The following is a 21,722-nucleotide window of genomic DNA, read 5'->3' on the forward strand; positions in this document are numbered from 1 at the left end:
CAAAAACACTGCAATAGATACGTTTATATGACACCCACCACAGATCCTCGGATCAAGACTTGTGCGTCAAGATCTGCACTTGATGATTTCATATTCCTGCTGTTTGGCAAAAAAATTGTTGTAATGGTTTATTTTTTACTTGATGTTATAATATCTGAAGGAAGAAAAAACTGCTTAAAAATAATGCAAGTTTTATAATTCCTTCAAGACGATTTAGTTTCACAAGCCAAAGCAAATGTTTTCTATTCTTTTTTAGGTTCAAGGCGAGGATTGCTGAAAAATTAGCTGTTTGCAAAAGTGGTGGGTCTCGATGACCTTCAAAAGGGCGAGAAGCCAACCTCAACACAAAAATAGCTCAAATTGAATGGCTAGGAACCTGCCACTGGACAGGGAAATTTAAATTAGCAATAAGTAGTGATGATAACTGAATGCTGAAGATAAAGTCCTGTATTATAATGAGCCACCTGGCTTCAAAGTAAAGCTAGTCTCAGACTGTCAGTTACCCCATTCTTGACTCAGTTATGGGCTTCTATCTGACTCCCGAAAAAACAGAAATTCAGACATGACCATAATGGAACCATTGACTTTAATTAGGCAAACGGAGTCTAAAACTTGCCACGTTAGATTTCATTTGACCTTTATATGGCAGTATCCCTCTTTTTAGCCAGAAACAATAACGTAGTTGTTACTCTCGCTCTCGGACTTGTTAAGCGCGAGTGTAGATTGTGGTCCTACTGTGCCATGGACCAAGGAGAGCCTGGAGGGGTGTGACTAAGTGCCACACCGAGACTGACCTCGGATGCACGGCAGCTGACATTGCCGCAATCCGAGGAGAGCCCGGGAGGACTACCCCAGGACAGACCTCGGATGCACGGCGGTTGACCCTCACACTGGTATATAGACTGGCACTGCTGATTCACAGGCAGGCAGGTGTAGGACCCAGTTCAGACTGAATGGGAAGGAACAGCTTCAGGAAGAACTGGGTCACTGGCAGGTACAACCTGAATACAGGAACGGGTAGGACCCAGTTCAGACTGGATGGACAGGAATGGCTTCAGGAAAAACTGAGTTTCTGGCAAAGGGGTACTGGACAGCAGGTGCAGACAGGCAGGAAATTGCAGGTGAGGTCAGGCAGGGAACCGCAGGTTCATATAGAACAAACTGGGTCAGGTTCACACGGGACAAACATAAGGACAAGTACAGACAGGACAGACAGAGCCAGATTCTCACAAGGTGCTTACAATGAAGTAGCAAGTGTACAAGCAAATCACTAATGTTGCACAGAGGCAACAGATTATAGATAGGTACTGATTCAGGCACTGCAGGTTTAGAGATAGGCACAAGTTCAGACACTGCAGGTTTTAGAGATAGGTACAGGTTCAGACACTGCAGCTTTTAAAGATAAATCAAGACACAGATACAAACAGGTTTAGGAATAGGTCCTAATTCAGACAAGAACAGACACAGGTACAGGTTCAGGATTCAGGCCTGGGCATTCAGCCCCCCAGGATAGCAGACTCAAACTAGATCAGATACAGGTACAGATTCAGGGTTCAGGCCTGGGCATACACACCCATGAAAACAGGAACAGAAACAGAAAAGCTGGGGACACATTAGGAATGTGCATTTCTTTAAGAATCAGAAAGTGCATGAGTGTTAACCCTAAGTATGCAGCCAGAAAACATGCGCAGCAAGCAGAGGACCCGGAGCTCCCTGCACACAGCAAGCAGAGGACAAGGCACAGCCTGAAGTGGTGAGTATGTCAGTGTCCCTTCATGGTGGGGTATGGGAAGCCATGCAGGGACCCAAACAGTGTTGTTACAGTAGTATACCATGTAGTAGACTACTTCATTGTGTCATCATTAAAAGATGGTGGCCAGAACTCCCTGAAGGAAAGACATAGACTGAGACCCTGGAGAAGGTGAGTTTTTTAGATCCTTTCACTTGGTATTGGTGATGTGTGGTGGCCATTGTTGCTGTAGTGCTGTGTCTTTGGGGTGGTGTATTCTTGAGCCGTGGAGACTTGCAGCATGAGTTCTGTGGGCACTTGGGTCACTCCCCCTGCTGGTACGGTAGCATATTGGCAGTGTACGCCGATGGGAGTCGCACCTTTATGTTTGCTATGATGTGCCAGTGGGCTTCATAGATTCTGATCATAATGTTAACTAAGAACCTCATGTTCAGTTAGCTGGTTTGTAGGTTAAATAGTTGGTGCGGGTTCATCTGGAGCAGACCACTGTGCTTCATCTATGTAGTAAAGTAATTTAGAGGAGCTGCACACCAGTAGGCACACGTATACTGCAGTAGTTTAATTAGTTGCTTCTCATATTTAAAAACATCACACCATCAATGATCTCTTGCCCTTCTACTTTTATACTTACCTTTGACTCTAGGAATTCTAGGAGACCCATTCATTAAATTCTAACAACGTATCCTCATTAGATATCTGTATACTCATGGATACATCATATTGTAGCATCTTTTGCCAGCATATTCTGTCCATTATTATGATTATTATTACATAGATAATACAACTTTTTATATGTAAACTTCCTGTAAGTGTACAAGCATTTACTGCTATATTTGTGATTCTCATCTACAATGTTTTAGAATGTAATTGTTGCGTACTTAATTTTTTTCTGTTATCTTACTAATGTTTTCTGGTCTTCACATATCCTGATGAAGAGTTAAAACCCAAAACTTTGCTACACTACTGTTACCATATGTCAGTCAAGCCATCAAGGCACCCTACTGTGATTTTATGACATTCAGTTGAAATGGTGTGATGTTTTTGGATATGAGAAAAAACTAATAAAACTAATAAAACCACTTCAGCATGCTTGTGCCTATTGGTGTGCGGTTCCTCCATTGGACTTTACTACATATTCCTCCAAAGTCTCCTCTTCTAGCTCCAAAACCTATCTTTGTAGTCTATAGCAACCAATCACAGTGCAAGTTTCATTTCACGAGAGTTCCAGGGGTGTAATGATCGCAGTCACAGAGTGTGCGACCAGGCCTGGAACACAAGGGGGGCCTGTTGGTGTCACGCATAATGTTCCCCATTGTAGCTCCATACATTAGTAAAGTCTCCCAAAGTGGCTCTCTACAGAATTGTAATATGTTATAGTGCTACAGAATATATTAGTACAATATAAATATAATTATTATTATTAATAATAATAAGGAAGTTACCCCTTGTGGCCCCATACACAAATAGAGTCACCTATTGTGGCCCCATATAGTAGCAATGTCCACCTTTTTGGCTTAATACATTATTATTAATGCATCTGTGTCAAATCTCCACCAGGACCTGTTCCTGTCACGAGTCTTCTACTTCTGTCACCAGCGGCAGCCATGTTCATTCTGTGGGCTGCCCTGGTGATGGAGGAGACATTATGACCAGAAGCTCTGGGTGGCACAGGCTCTGTTGAATCAGAGATACTGGCGTGGCTGGGACCATAAGTGCTGCTTAGTATGGCAGTATGGGTGTATGCTATCTAACAGGAGTAATCAGCTCCATGCTATGGCCAATGGGACAGCACCACACCACGTCTTTTTCTCAGTTTGGTCCTTATTCTGAATCTCCTGGTGTTTTGTACATCACCTTGGCTTATATTTTGACTACCTTTTTGTATGTCGATTCTGTCGCTGACTCTGATCGCCTTGTAACGACTCGACCCTTTTATCTGCCAGCTCTATTCCATAAATGTAACCCAGGGGGATCCTGTGTAAATCCAGAGTAGATCCCTGACTAGGTGTTGATTGTGAAGGCCAGGTTTCCTCTGGGTTTTGCTAAGCAGAGTGGCATGTGCAAAGTCTGTCCGTGGAATCCCTATTAAGCGTTGCCAGGCTTTCACTCATAGTGCACTATTACAATGAAACAAAAAATGTGGATGTTTCCACTGTATCGGTGCATAAAGGTGGACAGACACTATAACTGTATGAGGGCAGGAAAGTTGTATATGAGTACTGTATGGGTGACATTGGAGAGTGGGCTCATTACTGCTGTATTTGGTCACAAAATTCGAAATTGCTACTGTATGGGCGTGCAAAGGGAATTTTCTTATTGTACTAGGGAAAAAAAGGGGACATATATATTAACACTGTCTGGAGGCCAAAGAGGGGAACATTTCTACTGTCATCACTACTGTAATATATTTCATTTTGGGAAATACTGTTATTATAGAAGGAACAAAAGGGAGGTACTGTTTACAGTACAGTGTACCAGGGTGGGAATGTGGCAATTTTTTTCTTTATCTGGCACAGTGTATAAGTGATGGAAGTAGTGGGGAGGGAGCACTAGAAGAGATCACCTATAGATGTCTGTGTGTTACTTTCTGCAGAGACGAGCCCTGAATATAGTCTATGGGACAGTTCATATGTCTATCGTTAAGAAACACGGATAAAACATGCACATAAAAATGGACGTCTGAATGGGTGCATCTTCATTGATTGCATTGAAACACAATACAGCAGTGTTTTATACATCTCGAGCTCCACCATCTGCAAACTCCTTCAGCAGAAACCCAGGACGCAACAAGACCCCAGGCCGACCACTAAAAAACATCTGTATTTCTGCAGGAATTGCCAGCTGTCACTTAACACTTCTCTGCTGAAGGGAAAGTGAAATGTGAGAGGAAGCCGTTCTTCCCTAGAAAATAAATATCTGACTGTAAGATCGGACGCAGGAAAACCGTTTATGGAAAAATATTTAACTGCCTGCAGATGGACGGTGAGGTGCCAGAGACGGGGGAGGGAAGGCCGGTGAGCAGTGAAGTTACTAGAAAGTATTGGCAGACTCCTGGACCATGGTCCAATATTACAAGCAATTTCAGCAGATTTTTTTGAGGAATGGGAGAAAAATCTATTTTTGCAATTGCAGAATAAGATTTTTTTTGAAAATCAGTTGAGTTATCCATTTTTATTACATTTTTCTGGATTTTATTAAAAAATTTTTATGGAAAGCCTATTTTTTATATTCTGTATAAAAGATATTTCAGTACTGGTGATTTGTTCAGTTACTCCTACCATCAATATGAGATTCCTGAAGGTGTGATCCCTACTGGCAATGTGACACCCCAGGGGTCTGGTTGCCACAGTAATAGAGATATTATGTCTGAGAGCAAGTGGGAGGTTTCTCTGGTCAGGAGCCCTAAGCATGCAACACGGCCCACCCAGACCTGGGAGGGGAGGAATCTGCCCTTATAAACTGGGTCTGGGGCGGGATTAGGTTAGACAGAGCCTGCAGAACAAGCAGAGCAGTCAGAGCCTAGAGTGAAGCTGCAGACACAGGAAAAGATACATCAGGAGCTCTGTAGGAGCAGCAGCTGAAGGCCAGTGGCTGTGAGCAGAGATATAGCTCGCCCTGGCTGAAGTTACTAAAACCGGACACAGGAGTCCGAGGCTGTGGGGCCTGATATATACCCAGCAGCAGAAACCAACCGGCAGGGGATTCCAGGTCCTCTGGCCATAGAAGCCCGGAGGCTCAGTCACAAAGAAGGGACCAGCGCCGCCATCCAGGAGCGGAGGCTAACAGAAGGCCTCAAGTCACCAGCCATACGGGTGAGCACCACACGGCATACTCAGGGACGTGGGCTACTTGTAACCGCTGACAGCAAGGTAGCCAGGAAGAGTGCAGATAAACGGGGAGGCCTACAACTCCACCTGGCCAGGGGAACTCCTGCTTGCTCGCAGACTGACCAGGCCCCTTATACTAGCCAGTACTCCCGGGTGCGTCTGCCTTGTACCATCAGTAAAGACCCTGAACTGCACCTCACGTCTCTGTGATTCCTTGCCGCACCAGCACCATTAGCACTATGACCCTCACACCATCACTCCCATCATCTCTCACATTAGCTGCCCTGAGACAATACTTCTCCCGTGGGGAGTTATCCCATACTCGGCTGCGCAAACAACATCAGCCTCAGCGGTCGGCAGCGCAGCGGCGGTCCCCACTGACCGCAATCCACGGGTGGCGTAGTCGGACATTTGCTATATATTAAGACTGCCACTGGTTTGACCACCCTGGGCACGGACCGGGTCACCGCCACACGGAGACTACAACCCCCAGCATTCTACAACAGGCCCGGTTCCGGGTTCCCCTGCACAACACAGGCCCAGGGGGCGCGTCAACTTTGGCGTAGTCGGCAGGATCGAGACCAACCCGCCACAAACGGGTATTGCGTGCCTGAAAAAGACTTTTGTACATGTACCTTGAAAAGGAGTCTCCCGAAGTTTCCCGCCGTCCGGAGTCGTTTCCCGCCATCCGGAGCCGATTCCCGCCATCAGACGCCATCTTGGACCGTTTCCCGCCATTGGACGCCATCTTGGGTCGTTTCCCGCCGTCTTCCCGCCATCCGCAGTCGTTTTCCCGCCATCGGGCGCCATCTTCGGGACGCCGCGCGGGAAGAAGAGGGGCGTGGACGCCGAAAGCGCGCGAGATCTGAAGCTCCGCTCCACGCACCGACGCTGCGTAAGGTCCTGGAAGGGAGAGGGAGCGACGCTGACGTCACAGGAGCGCGACGCAAGGTCCTCAACCCCGACGATCGACTGCGGAGCCGCGGCCTACGGAGGAAGATCAACGCAAGGTAGGCCACGGTCCACTAGGGGGGAGGGGGGAGGAGGACACCAGGAACGGAGAGCAAGATGGCGGACCGGCAGCAGACCAAGCTGCCCAGCATCGGCAGTGCCCCAGCCGTCGCGGGCCCCGACCAGCGCCAGGAGAAGACGCGTGATGCAGGAGCGGTTGCGGGAGCAGGTAAGAGGAGTCTCCCTGTCCCGGACGCTGCCAGCGTCAGCCTGCTCCCGGGCCCCCTGGTGGAGCTGCCGATCCCGGGCGCTGCAGACACCGACCTGCTCCAGACCCCGCAACAAGCCCTGCAGCCGAGCCCTCCAGCCATGGTCGCTGCCACCACCAGCCCGCGCCCAGGCCCAAAGTCGCACCCTCTGATCCCGGGCGTCATCAACGGCGGCCCTCTCCAGGCCCGGTCGCAAGGCCTGAACTCCCCAGGAGCAAAAGGACTGTATGCCCTCCATGTCCACCGTCTAACAGAGGAGGAGCTGCGGTACCGCCCAGACATGGACTACCCTGAGGGCCCGGACGAGTCTGAAGAGTACAAGAAGGAAGCATCAGGAGGACACCGTTACCAGTGAACGGTAAATGGAACTGTATATAGTTACCCGTAAGGGTATAGAAACTGTTACTGAGTGGAGTGTGGTCCCCGTTGGGACTGATATAGAACTGTGTAGAAGTTACCCCCTATATCCCTTATCTGGCTGGGGACTGAGAACAGCCATCCCTTTTTCCTAATCTGGCTGGGGACTGAGAGCAGCCATTCCCCTAAGAAGAAAGAACACCTGGTCGCAAGTCGCACCACGGCCAGAACTCAAGAATGTGTTTTTGAAAAAAAAAAAAATGTTTTACTTAAGAATGTCTTATACTGAAAAAGTTTCATATGCTGCTAAAAGAGTTTATGGTATTTTATGTGTGTGTGAAGAAAGTCTTATAATGTTTATACCAGTAACGTTGGAAAGAAAAGAGTACCTCCCATAAAGGGATGAGTTTTTGGTTAAATGTCTTATATGCGAATGCATTCTAAAAATTTGTATGTTTTAAATTGTTTTGCTCTTTTCCAGCCCGAGGACATGCTGTGATTTACCAGGGGGGAATGTAGCACCCCGAGGGCTCGGCTGCTACAGGGGTATTGCACCTCGAACCAGAGGTGTGGTATTCCACTCCCGGGTAAGGATGGAGTGTGGACCAGGACTCAGTAAGCTGCATGCACCACACACACCCCATTTCCGAGGGACAGCTCAACGGTGCTCCCACTAGACAGAAGTGCAGACACGACAGCATCTGTTCCTGGCTGGAGTGGGGAGGGGGAGGAAAACCCAGTGGTGTAGGAGCAGATAGGGGTGGGTCTCTGGGCATAGGTAGGAGCCCATTGGTTGCTAGTCACCTGGGCTCGGGTGTTAGAAGGAGGTATATAAGGTGGGCACCATCTTAGAACAGTGTTCAGTCTGAGAGAGGAAGTGACAGAGCAGGGCCTCTGTGGAGCTCTGCTCCGGAGGCGGGCCTAGCCTGTGAGGCCAGAGCCAGCAGAAAAGACAGGAACAGAAAGGAAAGGAAGAAAGGAACAGAACACCAAGAGAGGCCCAGAGACACGAAGGCAGAAGGAACCTTAAGGACCCAGGAGATTGCGGGTGACGGGTTGGCAGAACAGGGTACCGGATCCCAAATTGGTGGAGGCGACTAATCCTCAGCCAAAGACCGGCGGTCGTGACTATATCTCGGTGCGACCCCTCACTACACCTACCAGGAAGGCACACCATATAGGGTCAGGGACGCAGAGATCAGCGTGCCCAGAGAAGGCCCGAGGCAGCCGGACAAACGTAGAGTCACTGGTGGGGCACGGCCAGAGAAAGGAAGAGAAGGGAGCCCTGTGCCACGCTCTGGAATTGCCTGGGAGTTGGTCGAGCCCCTTGCCTGGTGGACGCAGCACGGCTTGGGCAGTCACCGCCGGTACCAAGGTGACTAGGACCAGTAAAGAACTGTGAGTAAAGCATTGGAAACTGCAACCACACGTCTCTGTGTTTCATCGCCGCACCAGCACCATTAGTACTGGAACGCTCACACCATTACCACCATCCTCTACTCTAGCTGCCCTGAGGCAATACTTCTCCCGTGGGGAGTTATCCTATACTCGGCTGCGCAAACTACATCAGCCTCAGCGGTCTGCAGCGCAGCGGCGGTCCCCACTGACCGCAATCCACGGGTGGCGTAGTCGGACACTTATTATAACACCAATAGACTGCCACTGGTTTGAACGCCCTGGGCACGGACCGGGTCCCTCTGCTAGTAGTGAGCCTGCCGTGCCCCTAGTGAGCCAAAGAGTGCGCAGACAGCTGCCCAGCTTACCCATAACACCTCCTACACCCTGTAGTGCAGAACCAGTTAGTGAGCTCCGTAGGTCCACTAGAGTCACTAGAGGTCAGATGCCCGCTCGCTGGAGAATCTAAACTAATGCACTGTGAATTTATCTGTTAACTGTTTATGGTTTATGTTTGTTGCCTGTTATTAATTATATTTCACAGTTACCCTGCAGATTTTTATGGACTAACAGGTTATGGACGCTGGATAACCGGAACAGTTTTGTAGATAGTTGCACCTTGGTGCCTCTTGCGAAGACAGCCGCGGAAGAGAAAACCTGTCTGGCGTGGCCTCCTTGCGGCCCAAAGTAGTTAGTCTACCCTTGCAGCCACGCCCAAGGCCAACGCAAGGGGTTTGCTTTGGACAGGTCCCCTACTTCGCTTAAAGTTTCACCTTGGGTGACATGGACACCCTCTTGTTTCAAAAACTTCACCTTGGGTGATATGGACACCCGGTTGCGGACACGCCGTGACCTTTAAAGAACTACAGCTTCTTGTAAATATGTTATCGTATTATTGTTTATACCCTGTATTTATGTTTCTTTAAAAATGTGTTTAGTCCCGGAGTACTAAAATTTACTAGGGGGGAATGTGACACCCCAGGGGTCTGGTTGCCACAGTAATAGAGATATTATGTCTGAGAGCAAGTGGGAGGTTTCTCTGGTCAGGAGCCCTAAGCATGCAACACGGCCCACCCAGACCTGGGAGGGGAGGAATCTGCCCTTATAAACTGGGTCTGGGGCGGGATTAGAGGAGACAGAGACAGAGCCTGCAGAACAAGCAGAGCAGTCAGAGCCTAGAGTGAAGCTGCAGACACAGGAAAAGATACATCAGGAGCTCTGTAGGAGCAGCAGCTGAAGGCCAGGGGCTGTGAGCAGAGATATAGCTCGCCCTGGTTGAAGTTACTAAAACCGGACACAGGAGTCCGAGGCTGTGGGGACTGATATATACCCAGCAGCAGAAACCAACCGGCAGGGGATTCCAGGTCCTCTGGCCATAGAAGCCCAGAGGCTCAGTCACAAAGAAGGGACCAGCGCCGCCATCCAGGAGCGGAGGCTAACAGAAGGCCCCAAGTCACCAGCCATACGGGTGAGCACCACACGGTATACTCAGGGACGTGGGCTACTTGTAACCGCTGACAGCAAGGTAGCCAGGAAGAGTGCAGATAAACGAGGAGGCCTACAACTCCACCTGGCCAGGGGAACTCCTGCTTGCTCGCAGACTGACCAGGCCCCTTATACTAGCCAGTACTCCCGGGAGGGTCTGCCTTGTACCATCAGTAAAGACCCTGAACTGCACCTCACGTGTCTGTGATTCCTTGCCGCACCAGCACCATTAGCACTGGGACCCTCACACCATCACTCCCATCATCTCTCACATTAGCTGCCCTGAGGCAATACTTCTCTGGGGAGTTATCCCATACTCGGCTGCGCAAACAACATCAGCCTCAGCGGTCGGCAGCGCAGCGGCGGTCCCCACTGACTGCAATCCACGGGTGGCGTAGTCGGACATTTGCTATACATTAAGACTGCCACTGGTTTGACCACCCTGGGCACGGACCGAGTCACCGCCACATGGAGACTACAACCCCCAGCATTCTACAACAGGCCCGGTTCCGGGTTCCCCTGCACAACACAGGCCCAGGGGGCGCGTCAGCAACGTGTGCCCATTTGACAACAAATGTTTTCCCCAAAACAGGACCTCCATACCTCAACATTTGCAGGCATCAGTCTTATTGTAGGGCCATCCAAACAATTGACATACAGATCACAAAAAGGGGCAAAGTTTTGTGCAAATTAGTATACAATAAATTAGGTCATCAGAAAGGTGAAAAAAAAATGAAAATAAGCTTTTGGACCAATGCCACTACTCCATATGCTGCATCTGCACCGAGTATGGAGGACCAACGCAGTTCTTGGAGGTTAGTATAATTTATTTTTTTTTTTTTTTACACCTTCCTGGGAACATGAATAAGAGGTTGTACAGTAATGGATAACCTCTTCAAAGAGTTATCCGGGACTTGTTTATTTTTTTTTACTTTACACCTAAGAACTATGCTATCTGCCTGTCCTGCCCAGCACCGGCTCAGAGTGGTCATGGATCGCTCCTGCTGGCGATTTGCTGCTTCACGTCAAAAGAGCAGCTCTTCCTTTTCTGGGCTGCTCCGTCGACAGGGTGTGACTGCTGATGTCAAGCTGATTGACTGCCAGTTCCCAGCAGTTAGGCAGCAGGGAGCCGGCGGTCAATCAACATGATATCTGGCAGTCACACCCTGTCAAAAGAGCAGAGCAGAAGACAACCAGCCGCTCTGTCAACGTGACGTCAGCGGAAGATGCAGAATCGCTGGCAGAAGCGGTCTGTGGCCACTCTGAGCCAGCAGAGATCGGCGATGGACAGAATGGGCAGGTAGTTGGCAAATACCTACCTATTAGTTCTTAGGTCCATAGTAAAAAAATAAAATCGTCCCACATAACACCTTTAATGAGATCAATGCATCAGTGGAACATATTTGTCGCATACCTGTGTATAGTGGCTGCAGACCGAGCCGCTGCATTTACTTGGACAGCTGGGATTACACTCTCGCGGGTAAGGAAAAGAATAATGCTGCCTCTCGTCGTACCATGCCTTTACCAGGTCTACTACAGATCTATACCTGCAAGAAAAAGCCATAGAAGATGGTAGAGGCATCACTGAAAGCTCCTTGGCCCCAATGCAAAATCTGCAACATAGCCCCCACCTGCAAAATGTTATCTAGAATACTGGTGGATCTATGGGCCTCCGTAGGCATCAGGACCCAGATGTGACCCTACCTCTCGCTGCCTATAGTCTGCCTCTGCTGAAAGTTGTAGTTTCACAACAGCCACAGATTGAGGACCTCTGCAGTAAAACATGGACATGGTGCTCACTGCCATGGTAGTAGATCAGCAGTGTGTTTTGTAACGTACCTCGAAATATGATGAAAACCCTTATCATCCACCAGCTTCATACTGTATAGATAGCTGCAAAGTACTGATCTTACATCTGCCACTCTGCCTAGATCACTGTTTGCTTATCTCTATTTACTTATACAGGGAGGATAGGCTGGAATACCGATAATGTCACAGGTGCGACCTGATGGTGCATTTAAAGGGCATGTCCCCTTTAAACACATTTTTTGTTAGTTATTTTGTATCTGGAAAAGCTGAATGACACCCAATACTCTATTACAACTGTCCCCCAGCTTTCCCGAAAGGTCACCTAATTTTGTCAAGCAACCAGGAAAAATGGATGACAGCTGATGTAATGTTAACAATACTTGTTACCAACCATCTTTCCTACAAAATGTTTTGATTAGATAACAGATTACCAAATGTCCATAGAGACATAGCTATTGGGGGTGTAGAAGCCCCTCTGTCACATAGGATAACACCAAAATTATAAATGGCATATGATAAATGGGGGTTCTTGTTACAAGATTTGGGGCCCAGAAGTTTTAAAGGGGTTGCCCACTACTTATAACTGTGCAAGTCCCCCTAAGTAAAATAAGAAAAGCTTATACTCACCTACCATACCGGAGCCATTTTCAGCAATGTTGGTGCCAAGTCTCTGACCGCTCACGTGACATTGTTATATCACAGGAGTGCCACAGTCAATCAACGACCACTGATTGGCTGCAGCACTCACATGACATAACAATGTCACACGAGTGCTGGGAGACCCAGTATCGGAGTTGAGTATCAACTTTTCTTATTTTCCTCAGGGGACTTGGCCTACTAAAGCATTTAGGAAGGGTTTGTCCAAGTATTAAAGGGGTATTCCCATCTCCAAGATCCTATCCCAATATGTAGTAGGTGTAATAATAATAATATTAGCAAATACCTCCAATTAGAAATGTAGTATAGTTCTTCAGATTCGCTATGTCGCTTACCCCATGTGCAGGTCATTGCATTAGCTTAGGTATCTATGGTTACGATCACTCATATACTGACAGTTAGTTAGTTGCTAGTGGTAATAACCATGGATACCCAATGCCTTGCACATAGTGTAAGCAACATAGGTTATCAGGAGAACTATACTACATTTCTAATTGGAGGTATTTGCTAATATTATTATTATTACACATGCTACATATTGGGATAGGATCTTGGAGATGGGAATACATCTTTAAGTTCTGACATCTATTTCCAATATGCTATACATGTCTCTGGGGGTCATTTCTGGCAAATTAATTACCTTCCAGAACGAATGGAGAGATTCTGACCCACGTAGCGCATAAGCTGGTTAGGTCCATGGTCCCATTTGCACTGGTTGGCCCATGACTCTGCAGACTTGGCTAGTCGTTCATCCCACACCTTCAGGAAGCAAAGAAATCAGGAAAGACATTCAATTACAGACAATATATATGACTGAGATAAGGGATAGTCTCATTACACTTTTTTATATGAGAGCCGATGAGGTATCAGATGACAGCCGATGAGGTATCAGATGACAGCCGATGATCAGCCTTCTGCACCCCTGTAGTCCACTGCTTTACATATTGTCTATGTAGATATTAGATGTCTCTATTATTCCATGAATTAGCGTCCCTCCAATCTGACTCATAGATGGTTCCCCCTTTATGGTGTCTAAATAGGTCATGTAGACAGGAGTTATTAGAGTCAACTCATACATGTCTCTTCTAGATTAAGTCTCAGCATGTCATTATTCTGGAATCAATCCATCATTGTTCTAGAACACAAACATCAGGGTTTATATGGTACAGTACATTTTTTTTTGCTGCAGTTTCCTAGAAATGCTGCTGTATTGCAGTTATTTTGTAAAATTGCTGTGGCTGCAATGTGCTGAATCCAGCCGAACAGTCTCAAGTGTCAGCATATAACCATATGACATCTTCTAGAGCTTCAGAGATTAGTGCCATTGTTCTAGATCTCCAACTTGAGGTGTAACTGTTGCGGAACATGCCAGTTTCTTACATACATGGTCCAAACATCCACAGGCCTTTTTCACCTGTTTTGCACAATGTATTTTGCACACAACAGTATATCCCACTGCCGCACATAGATTTTTATCATGGGAGCCCTATCTCTACTGTATCTGTGTCTTTAAGAAACAGATACAGGTGAATATAATGGTGATGAGGGAAGCTCTGCTATTCATGGGAATGTGACTAGGGGGTTATATTTTTATTTGACATAGGGTTGGAGTGGAGAAGGACCATACTGGGGATGAATGAAGGAGGTACTATAGGGCATCATGTGTGAGCATCATACTGTGTGGGGGCATCATACTGTGTGTGGGGAGAATGTGGGGGCGTCCTACTGTGTGAAGGGCATCATTGTGTGGAAGAGCACTATGGGGGCAACATACTGTGCAGGGGAGGCACTGAGAGTATGATAAATGTGTGGAGGGCACTGTGGGGGTATCATTGTGCAGTGTGTCACTGTGGGGTTTCATAATGTGAAAAGGAGGCACTGTGGAGGCATAATGCTGTGCTGTGGGGATATGATCATGTGTTTGACAATTTGGAGGCATCATGTTGTTGGTGGCATCATGTTTTGGGGGCAAATTGGGGTCATCATAATGTGTGGGGTATACATTATAGAGGCTGAAAGGCTGTGTGGTATAAGCACTGCGAAGACTTCAAACAGTCTGGAGGGGCCTAGTGAGGGCATCATACCGTGTGAGTGCCGTAAAATGTGGGAACACTAAGGAACTTTACTAGGGGCATTATTTCTATGGGCTGCGTTAGGGGTGTGTAAGTGTAAAAACAATTTGCTATGTGTCCCTTTTTCCTGTCTTTCAAAGTTAGGAGTTATGTGGGAGCCTATTGAAGATGTACATAACTGTATGACTATATAGCAGAGCGGCACATGTCAGAGCCTTTCATCAGCAATCCTCATAACCTCTGATGGAAATTCAATATGAGCATAGACTACAACTGATTATTGTAAGGGCCTATGCACATGTTGCACATTTGTCACTTTTTTTCTGCACATATTTGTCACATAACCTGAAATGACCTAAGACTGACATCCCCTATAACCCAAACCTCGCACCTACGTCTCCAAGACTTCTCTCGTGTTGCGCCAGTTCTCTGGAATGCACTACCCCAGGCGATCCGACTGATGCCTAGCCACCACGTCTTCAAGCGCGCTTTAAAAACCCATCTCTTTAAAAAAGCCTACCACCTCAACTCAGTAAATTAATTTTTCTCTGTTTCCTCCTTCTAAATATTATTCAGAATCTGTACCCTACTATTCATCTGTCTCCACACCCTCCATGCACACGATAACTGCACTCAATACTTGATTATTATCAGCATACAGGCTGATGACCGGATCATACAGCTTTATATGAAAATCCCTATTTATTATAATTGCCAGACCTGAAATAACAAGCACTTTTCACCTATTGTGTCCCCCCATTTCCTTGTAGAATGTAAGCTTGTGAGCAGGGACCTCACTCCTGATGTAACTGTTTAAACTGTCTTACCTTGTATTGGATTTATTGTCTGTACATGTCCCCGCCTAATTGTAAAGTGCTGCGGAATATGTTGGCGCTATATAAATAAAAATTATTATTATTATTATTAAGGGTTTCCTGATGCCAGCAAAGTGAATGAGAATCCTGAGGTCTCATGCACATGTTGCTTATTTTTTCCTTGCAGATTTGGTGGCAATTTAAATCTGCCACATGTCAATTCTTTCAGCGTTTTTGCTGCAGATTTCACTCATACTAACGAGTGGGGTAAAATCTGGGCCTATTTTATGTATTGTTTTTCCTGCCAAGAGATGGACCAAATCTTTACGTGTGCACATAGCCTAATACTGATCCTCACATCTACAGTGAGATATAGTGTACTAACGCTGACCCCTAGATGTCACCATAATACCACGCAGGAAACCAAGTGTCATATTGTCATTGGTGCTACCAAAAAATGTTAATCTTCATAGACCAACCTCAAATCTATCCTTATATACTAAAGTATTAGAATTTTTTGATTACAAAAGTCAAAAGAATGAAAACTTGTGGCCAGCACTCGCGTACCGCATATGCCCCATGACCTTTGTACTTTAAGACTTGACTGAATGCAATACCCAGCATGCTCTGAATTGTTGCTGTATTAAAAGTGTCTGTGTTTTACCAGAAACAGTGCCACCCTTCTCATTGGGATGGGTCAGGTATTGCATTTAAAGAGAAACTGTCAGCACGATTTTGTAATGTAAAGTAAAGACGTGGCTGTAATGGCGCTGTAATCCTGATTACATTGATACCTTCACTGAAGAAATTCACTTTGTTTTTCTTCATTAATCACCACTTGAAGATTTTGGTGCACAGGGGCCGGCCTTCTCCTCCCTGTCTGTGATTCCCCGGCCCCTCCGCCTGCCTCCGGTCTGTGATTCCCCGGCCCCTCTGCCTGCCTCTGGTCTGTGATTCCCCAGCCCCTCCGCCTGCCTTCACAGACTGGAGGCAAGTAGAGGGGCTGGAGAATCACAGACCAGAGGCAGGTGGAGGGGCCGGGGAATCACAGACAGGGAGGAGAAGACCCAGTGCACAGTCCGGCCCCTGTGCACCAAACTCTAAATAGCAGAAAACTTAAAATGGTGATTACAGAAGAACCACAGAGTGGATTTCTTCACCAAAGATATCAATTTAATCAGTGTTACAGCGCCATTACAGCCATATATATACTGTACATCACAAAATCCTGCTTACATGTTCTTTTTAAGGCCCATATATAACATGCTGTAAAAGCCACAAGCAATGAACAAGCAGACCCTTTTTTCTTCTTTCCTGGACAGATGCTATCCTACAGGGCTATGTGAATGTCTAATGAATCACCCCTCACCCCTTCACCAACTAGTGATTGGAGGTTTCAAGGCTCCCGACTTCAAGTTGAAATAAGGAGTAATGCTCTCTTTTTAACAACTATTGATGCTCTCAAAAAACACTGACTTGTCTCCAGGAGCTGTTTTTCAATTTCACTCATTTTAAGATCTTTACTCACTGTCAGTGAATAGAAATATTCATATTGTTTTACACTCAGAGGCTGGCCTGATGCTGACTCAATGCACAATAAATATTTCCACTCACTGATAGCAATTAGAGATCCTGAAAATTGTGAAGAATCAAACCAATTAGTACATTAGCTTCTTATACAGATACATTATTTACATACAGCTGGAAAATCACATTGTGTTATGCCTTTGGCACTAAAACTAGTTTTAGCTGGAATTTTATCAGGATCAATCATTTCAGGGCATGTCATAAAGCACAGCAATTAATGCTCATATGCAGTATATACTATTACTCCTAAGCGATAGTCAAGAATGCATTGCTCAGATACATTCTATGTGGTATAATAATGAAAATTGTGCATTGCCACCAAGTGGTCAGAAGCAGAACTACAGATGTTGTATACACAGCAAGTACATTTAAAGGGCATATGTCAGCAGGTTTTTGCTTTGTAATCTGAAGACAGCATGAGGTAGGGGTTAAAACACAGATTTCAGCAATGCCTCTCTTATCAAGTTCCGTGATTTTGTTTGCTTGCAATGACTGTTTTAGCACCAGGAGCATATCATTGCTGGGACACAGCAGCTTGTGCATGCTAGTCCAACATGCCCCCTCCTGTGATAGGCACCTTGCTGTCTATGGACATTGTATATACAGAGCATGGTGTGGGCGGGGTTACCTTTCTCAGCTCTGCTTCATGCTAAATCTAAAAACTCTGATTGTGTCAGAACAGCTGCACCCAGTAATCTAAGTGATACATCATTGGATTCAGGGTCTCTTTGCCTATATCAGGCTGCTCTCAGATGAGGTAGCAAAAACCTGCTGACAGATTCCCTTTAAATGAGTTACCCATGATTAGAAAAAAATGGTCTATTTTTTTAATTACAGATATAGCAGAGTACTACTGTATCTATCAAACTCAAGTCTACTACATCTGTACATGTTTTGAATCCTATCTAAAACTTACCATGTATTCCATATTAGCAGCTGGGGGGAAGACTTTGGAACGAACCTGGTTATGATAGTCCAACAAGGCGCTCATGTCTCTGGGAGATATGTAACGTTTCCGCCTGTTTCTAGGAATCCCAATGCCAAACATGAGGTCAGTGTCAGAGCTATTGGAAGGATGCAGCAGTTCAGTAGCACTGGCCAGCACAGAAGAACGGGAGAGCTGTATAATCCACAGGAGCAAGCCAGGGAGGAAAGGATGGATGTGTATCAATGTCATGTCTGTGCTCTGGAAGATGCCGCAGCTACTGATCACTCCGCACTTCTCTCTTCCCAAGACCTTTTCCTGGAAATCAGAAATGTGTTACTCCTCTAAGTCAATCTTAGTGACTGTACTTTTATACTGTACTTTACAACTTCTTTTTTGTAGTGAAGTCGTAAACCTATGTACAGCAATCTTTGCCAAATTTCCTGGAAAAGGGTGAGACCTTCTAGACTCCAGGAAGAGTTGGCAAATCTCCCAGGTGCACGCAGAATTCCCCAAAATCGGACGCTCGTAAAGAACTGCCCTCCCAGAAAGGCTTGCCATAAAATTGGCAAATATGATTTACAGAGGTGTAACTTTGACCTAAAGCAAAAACTGTAACATGGCTCCCACCTACCATGTGCCTCCAAAATCAACTGCAACCATAGCACCCACCATAGCTACAGTACTGTCTACATAGCAGGTATCTGGTTTGTCTATGGCAAAATCACACATAGATGATCTACAATAGTCCATATTTACTAATACTGGCGTATTTTATGCAGTCCTAAGTAAGGGTAGGATTCAAGTCGCATGTCCAAAGATTGCTGTATGCCGCTGCTACATCCAAGTATAATGCAAGTGAATCGAGTCACAATGCATCCTGCAAGGTATAAGACCTTGATTGTGTCAAGAAAGTCGCAAAAAAAACCAAATAAATCTGACTTTTTGCAACTTTGTTGTCACAGATGTAGTCATTTGTGGGTACCATTCACTTGCATTATGCTGCATGTAGAAGCAGCATACAGCAATCTTCGTCAGGGAGCAGTGTCATGGCCACCATTGCCTAAGGCCTCATTTAAATGTCTGCCATTTTTAAAGTGCTTAACGAGTTTCATCAGCGTTTGGTCAGTTTTTCATCAGTGAAAATCACTGATTTAAAAAATAAATGACAAAGCTTGGATTTTACACTGATGCCATCCATGTGCTGTCTGTGATTATCACAGACCCATAGACTTGTATGGGTAATTTTGATTTGTGACTCTGAACAAAAACAGTCATTTCTCCATCATATATGTTTTTGCGGACAGGCATATGAACAGTTCCATAGAATATACCAGGTATGTGATCTTGGAGAAAATCACGGATAAAACACATACATGAGTCACAGACATTTGAATAAGACCTAAAGGAGATAACTGGTGTGATCAATTTATTATAATGTGCATGTCTCTTAATGAACTTTTGCTACCAGTCAAAAAATGAAGTCTATAACAAGATGGAACCAAAATTTGAAACATTTTTTGTCCTATAAGGGGGCAGTCACATGCTGCGGTTGACTAAATGGACGAAATTATGCCCACCCACAGTGAGCCAAAGGCATCGTGCAAGCGTGCAGCTATTGGCCCACCGCAGGTTGGCACAGATAAGTCCGCGACAGCTTGTGGTCACGTACTAAATGTGGTCTCAACTATACCACCTTGCAGACCACAACCACTTTTCTCATCACTTTACAAATTTGAGAAGGAAAGTTAGCATTTCATAGAAAAACTGCATGATAAATGTGAGCCAGTCAAAACAGTTGTGCATTATGTATTAGATATTAGAATGTAGTATATTTATATTTTATATATTATTTATTTGCATGGTAAGTAATTTAATTTTAGTAATTATATATACAGTATAAAATTATATTATACATTGTCAGTTTCCTATTTCTAAATTTGCATTTAAAACAGTAAAAAAAACTTTGAAACTAAAATTATAGTATATATAATGCTAAAAATAATCTATTATTAATACAGTAATAAAAACAATGATAATAGAGATCCAAAGGAGTATCAGCAGTGGGACTCCTAGTGATCAGCAAGTTATCCCCTATCCCATGGATAGGGGATAACTTGCCATATTGGGAAGAACACCTTTAACATTAATACATTACATAGATGAAGTATTCTTTAATAATAAATTATACAAAATATATTAGAATGTAGAATAGCGTATTTGTATCATCATTTTGTATTGTATTGAATCATTTATGCAATTGTAATAATGTAATTAGTAATAATATGAAAACATATTCTGTAATAATACTATAAATTAAATGACATTATTATTATCATTACAATTATTAGCGAGGCTAACGTTTATTTAACTATGCAGGAAAAGTGAAAAGCAAAATTCAAAATCGCTATTTTTGTTAATAAGCTGCGTCATTCAATTCCATCATAGAATAAAAAAAAATTAAATTAGATTTTTTTAAAAATCCAATGCTTTAAGCAAAACATAAAGAAAATGATTCAATTAATGCGATAAAATAACAATTAAGTACCATGTTGATTTTTTTTATATACTGTATATATGAATAAATAGATTAAATATCACACACATCTTTAAAATGCTCATTACTTAAAAGAATATGATTGACAGCAAATGAATCGTTATATTACAGACTAATATATATTTTATGAGTATAATCCGTATCAATCAGTGTAATCAGTATATTACAGTCAGTATATATATATATATATATATATATATATTATATATATATAAATTTATATATCTATATATACAGATACATATATATATATAGATATCTATACATAGATATCTACATAGATATATATGTATTTATACTGTATATGCAATATATATACACATGTATATAGCTGCAGACTGGTGCAGTAGAGCAGAGACGTCTACATACCTGGATCAGTGGGTCAGGAACAGCTGAGAAGTGTTAGCAGCAGCAGTAGTACTGGAGGATTGACCTCAGCAAATAACCTGCTCATCCACTAGTAGCAGAAAGCTTTAACTGGGGCAAATCCTACAAGTCTTTGATGGCATCTGCAACTGAATCTGCATCTTAACTCTTCCCTCTGGGGAATCTCTTGGAGTTGGAGAGGAGATGGGGTGGGTGATTTAGTGCCTTCTCAGTGTTAGCAAACAGTGACACATATATATATACACACACATCTGAGCACGCTTCTGCTGCTGTAGAAACCCCAGTGTGTAGAGCGCCGACTGGGATTCATTAGAAATTCAGTAATATTCCACCAGAAAGAAGTTAAATCCTTTGTTGTACAGCTTTCAACTTTTTTTTTTTTTTTTTGATATGACGATTGTGTTTCCCCTTAAATGACCCTAACATCATTGTAAATATCCCCTAAATGGAAACAGAAGGATCTGTAAATTTGCGAGAGAAGCCTTGGCAGATCAGACAGTCCCAAGCTTGAAGTTTTACAGATTATTTAATGGAAAGGACATTAATATTTTTTTGGGGGGGTAGATGATCAAAAACCCAAACCCAATATCGGAACATTTTACCAGAAGTGCCTTGTCCTGTGTCCAGGCTGACAAATCACATCTGCAGATACCTAGAGTATGACAGTAGCTCATGCAGATTCCGAGATCCAAATTCACTAAATGAACGACGTCTCGACAAGCCAAATAACGGCCCTCAAGCCAGATGATCTATGGCTTTTTAGCTTAGAGACATCAGGCTGTCTTGGCGCAGGTCGGCAAAATGTTGAGTTGCCTGGAATATGATGGATCATTTAGATTACAAAAATAATGGATTGGTTTTGGAATCCTTGAAGCTTTC

General features: G+C 44.6%; 1 protein-coding gene across 1 annotated transcript in view; it reads right to left on the reverse strand.

The window, feature by feature from the left end:
- R3HDML (R3H domain containing like) overlaps nt 1-21,138 on the reverse strand; it is a 40,132-nt gene extending 18,994 nt beyond the window's left edge. Inside the window, exons 1-4 of the mRNA XM_073683067.1 lie at nt 20,826-21,138; nt 17,891-18,217; nt 13,141-13,259; nt 11,449-11,581 (exon numbers count right to left, since the gene is read on the reverse strand). Coding sequence (XP_073539168.1) covers nt 11,449-11,581; nt 13,141-13,259; nt 17,891-18,151 — 513 coding nt within the window. The 5' untranslated portion in view covers nt 18,152-18,217; nt 20,826-21,138. The remainder of the gene's footprint in view (nt 1-11,448; nt 11,582-13,140; nt 13,260-17,890; nt 18,218-20,825) is intronic.
- Between the last annotated feature and the right edge of the window lie 584 nt (nt 21,139-21,722).

This window comes from Phyllobates terribilis, unplaced genomic scaffold (assembly GCF_046119375.1).
Source record: "Phyllobates terribilis strain yellow unplaced genomic scaffold, ASM4611937v1 Scaffold_5__5_contigs__length_657084704, whole genome shotgun sequence".
Classification (NCBI taxonomy): domain Eukaryota; kingdom Metazoa; phylum Chordata; class Amphibia; order Anura; family Dendrobatidae; genus Phyllobates; species Phyllobates terribilis.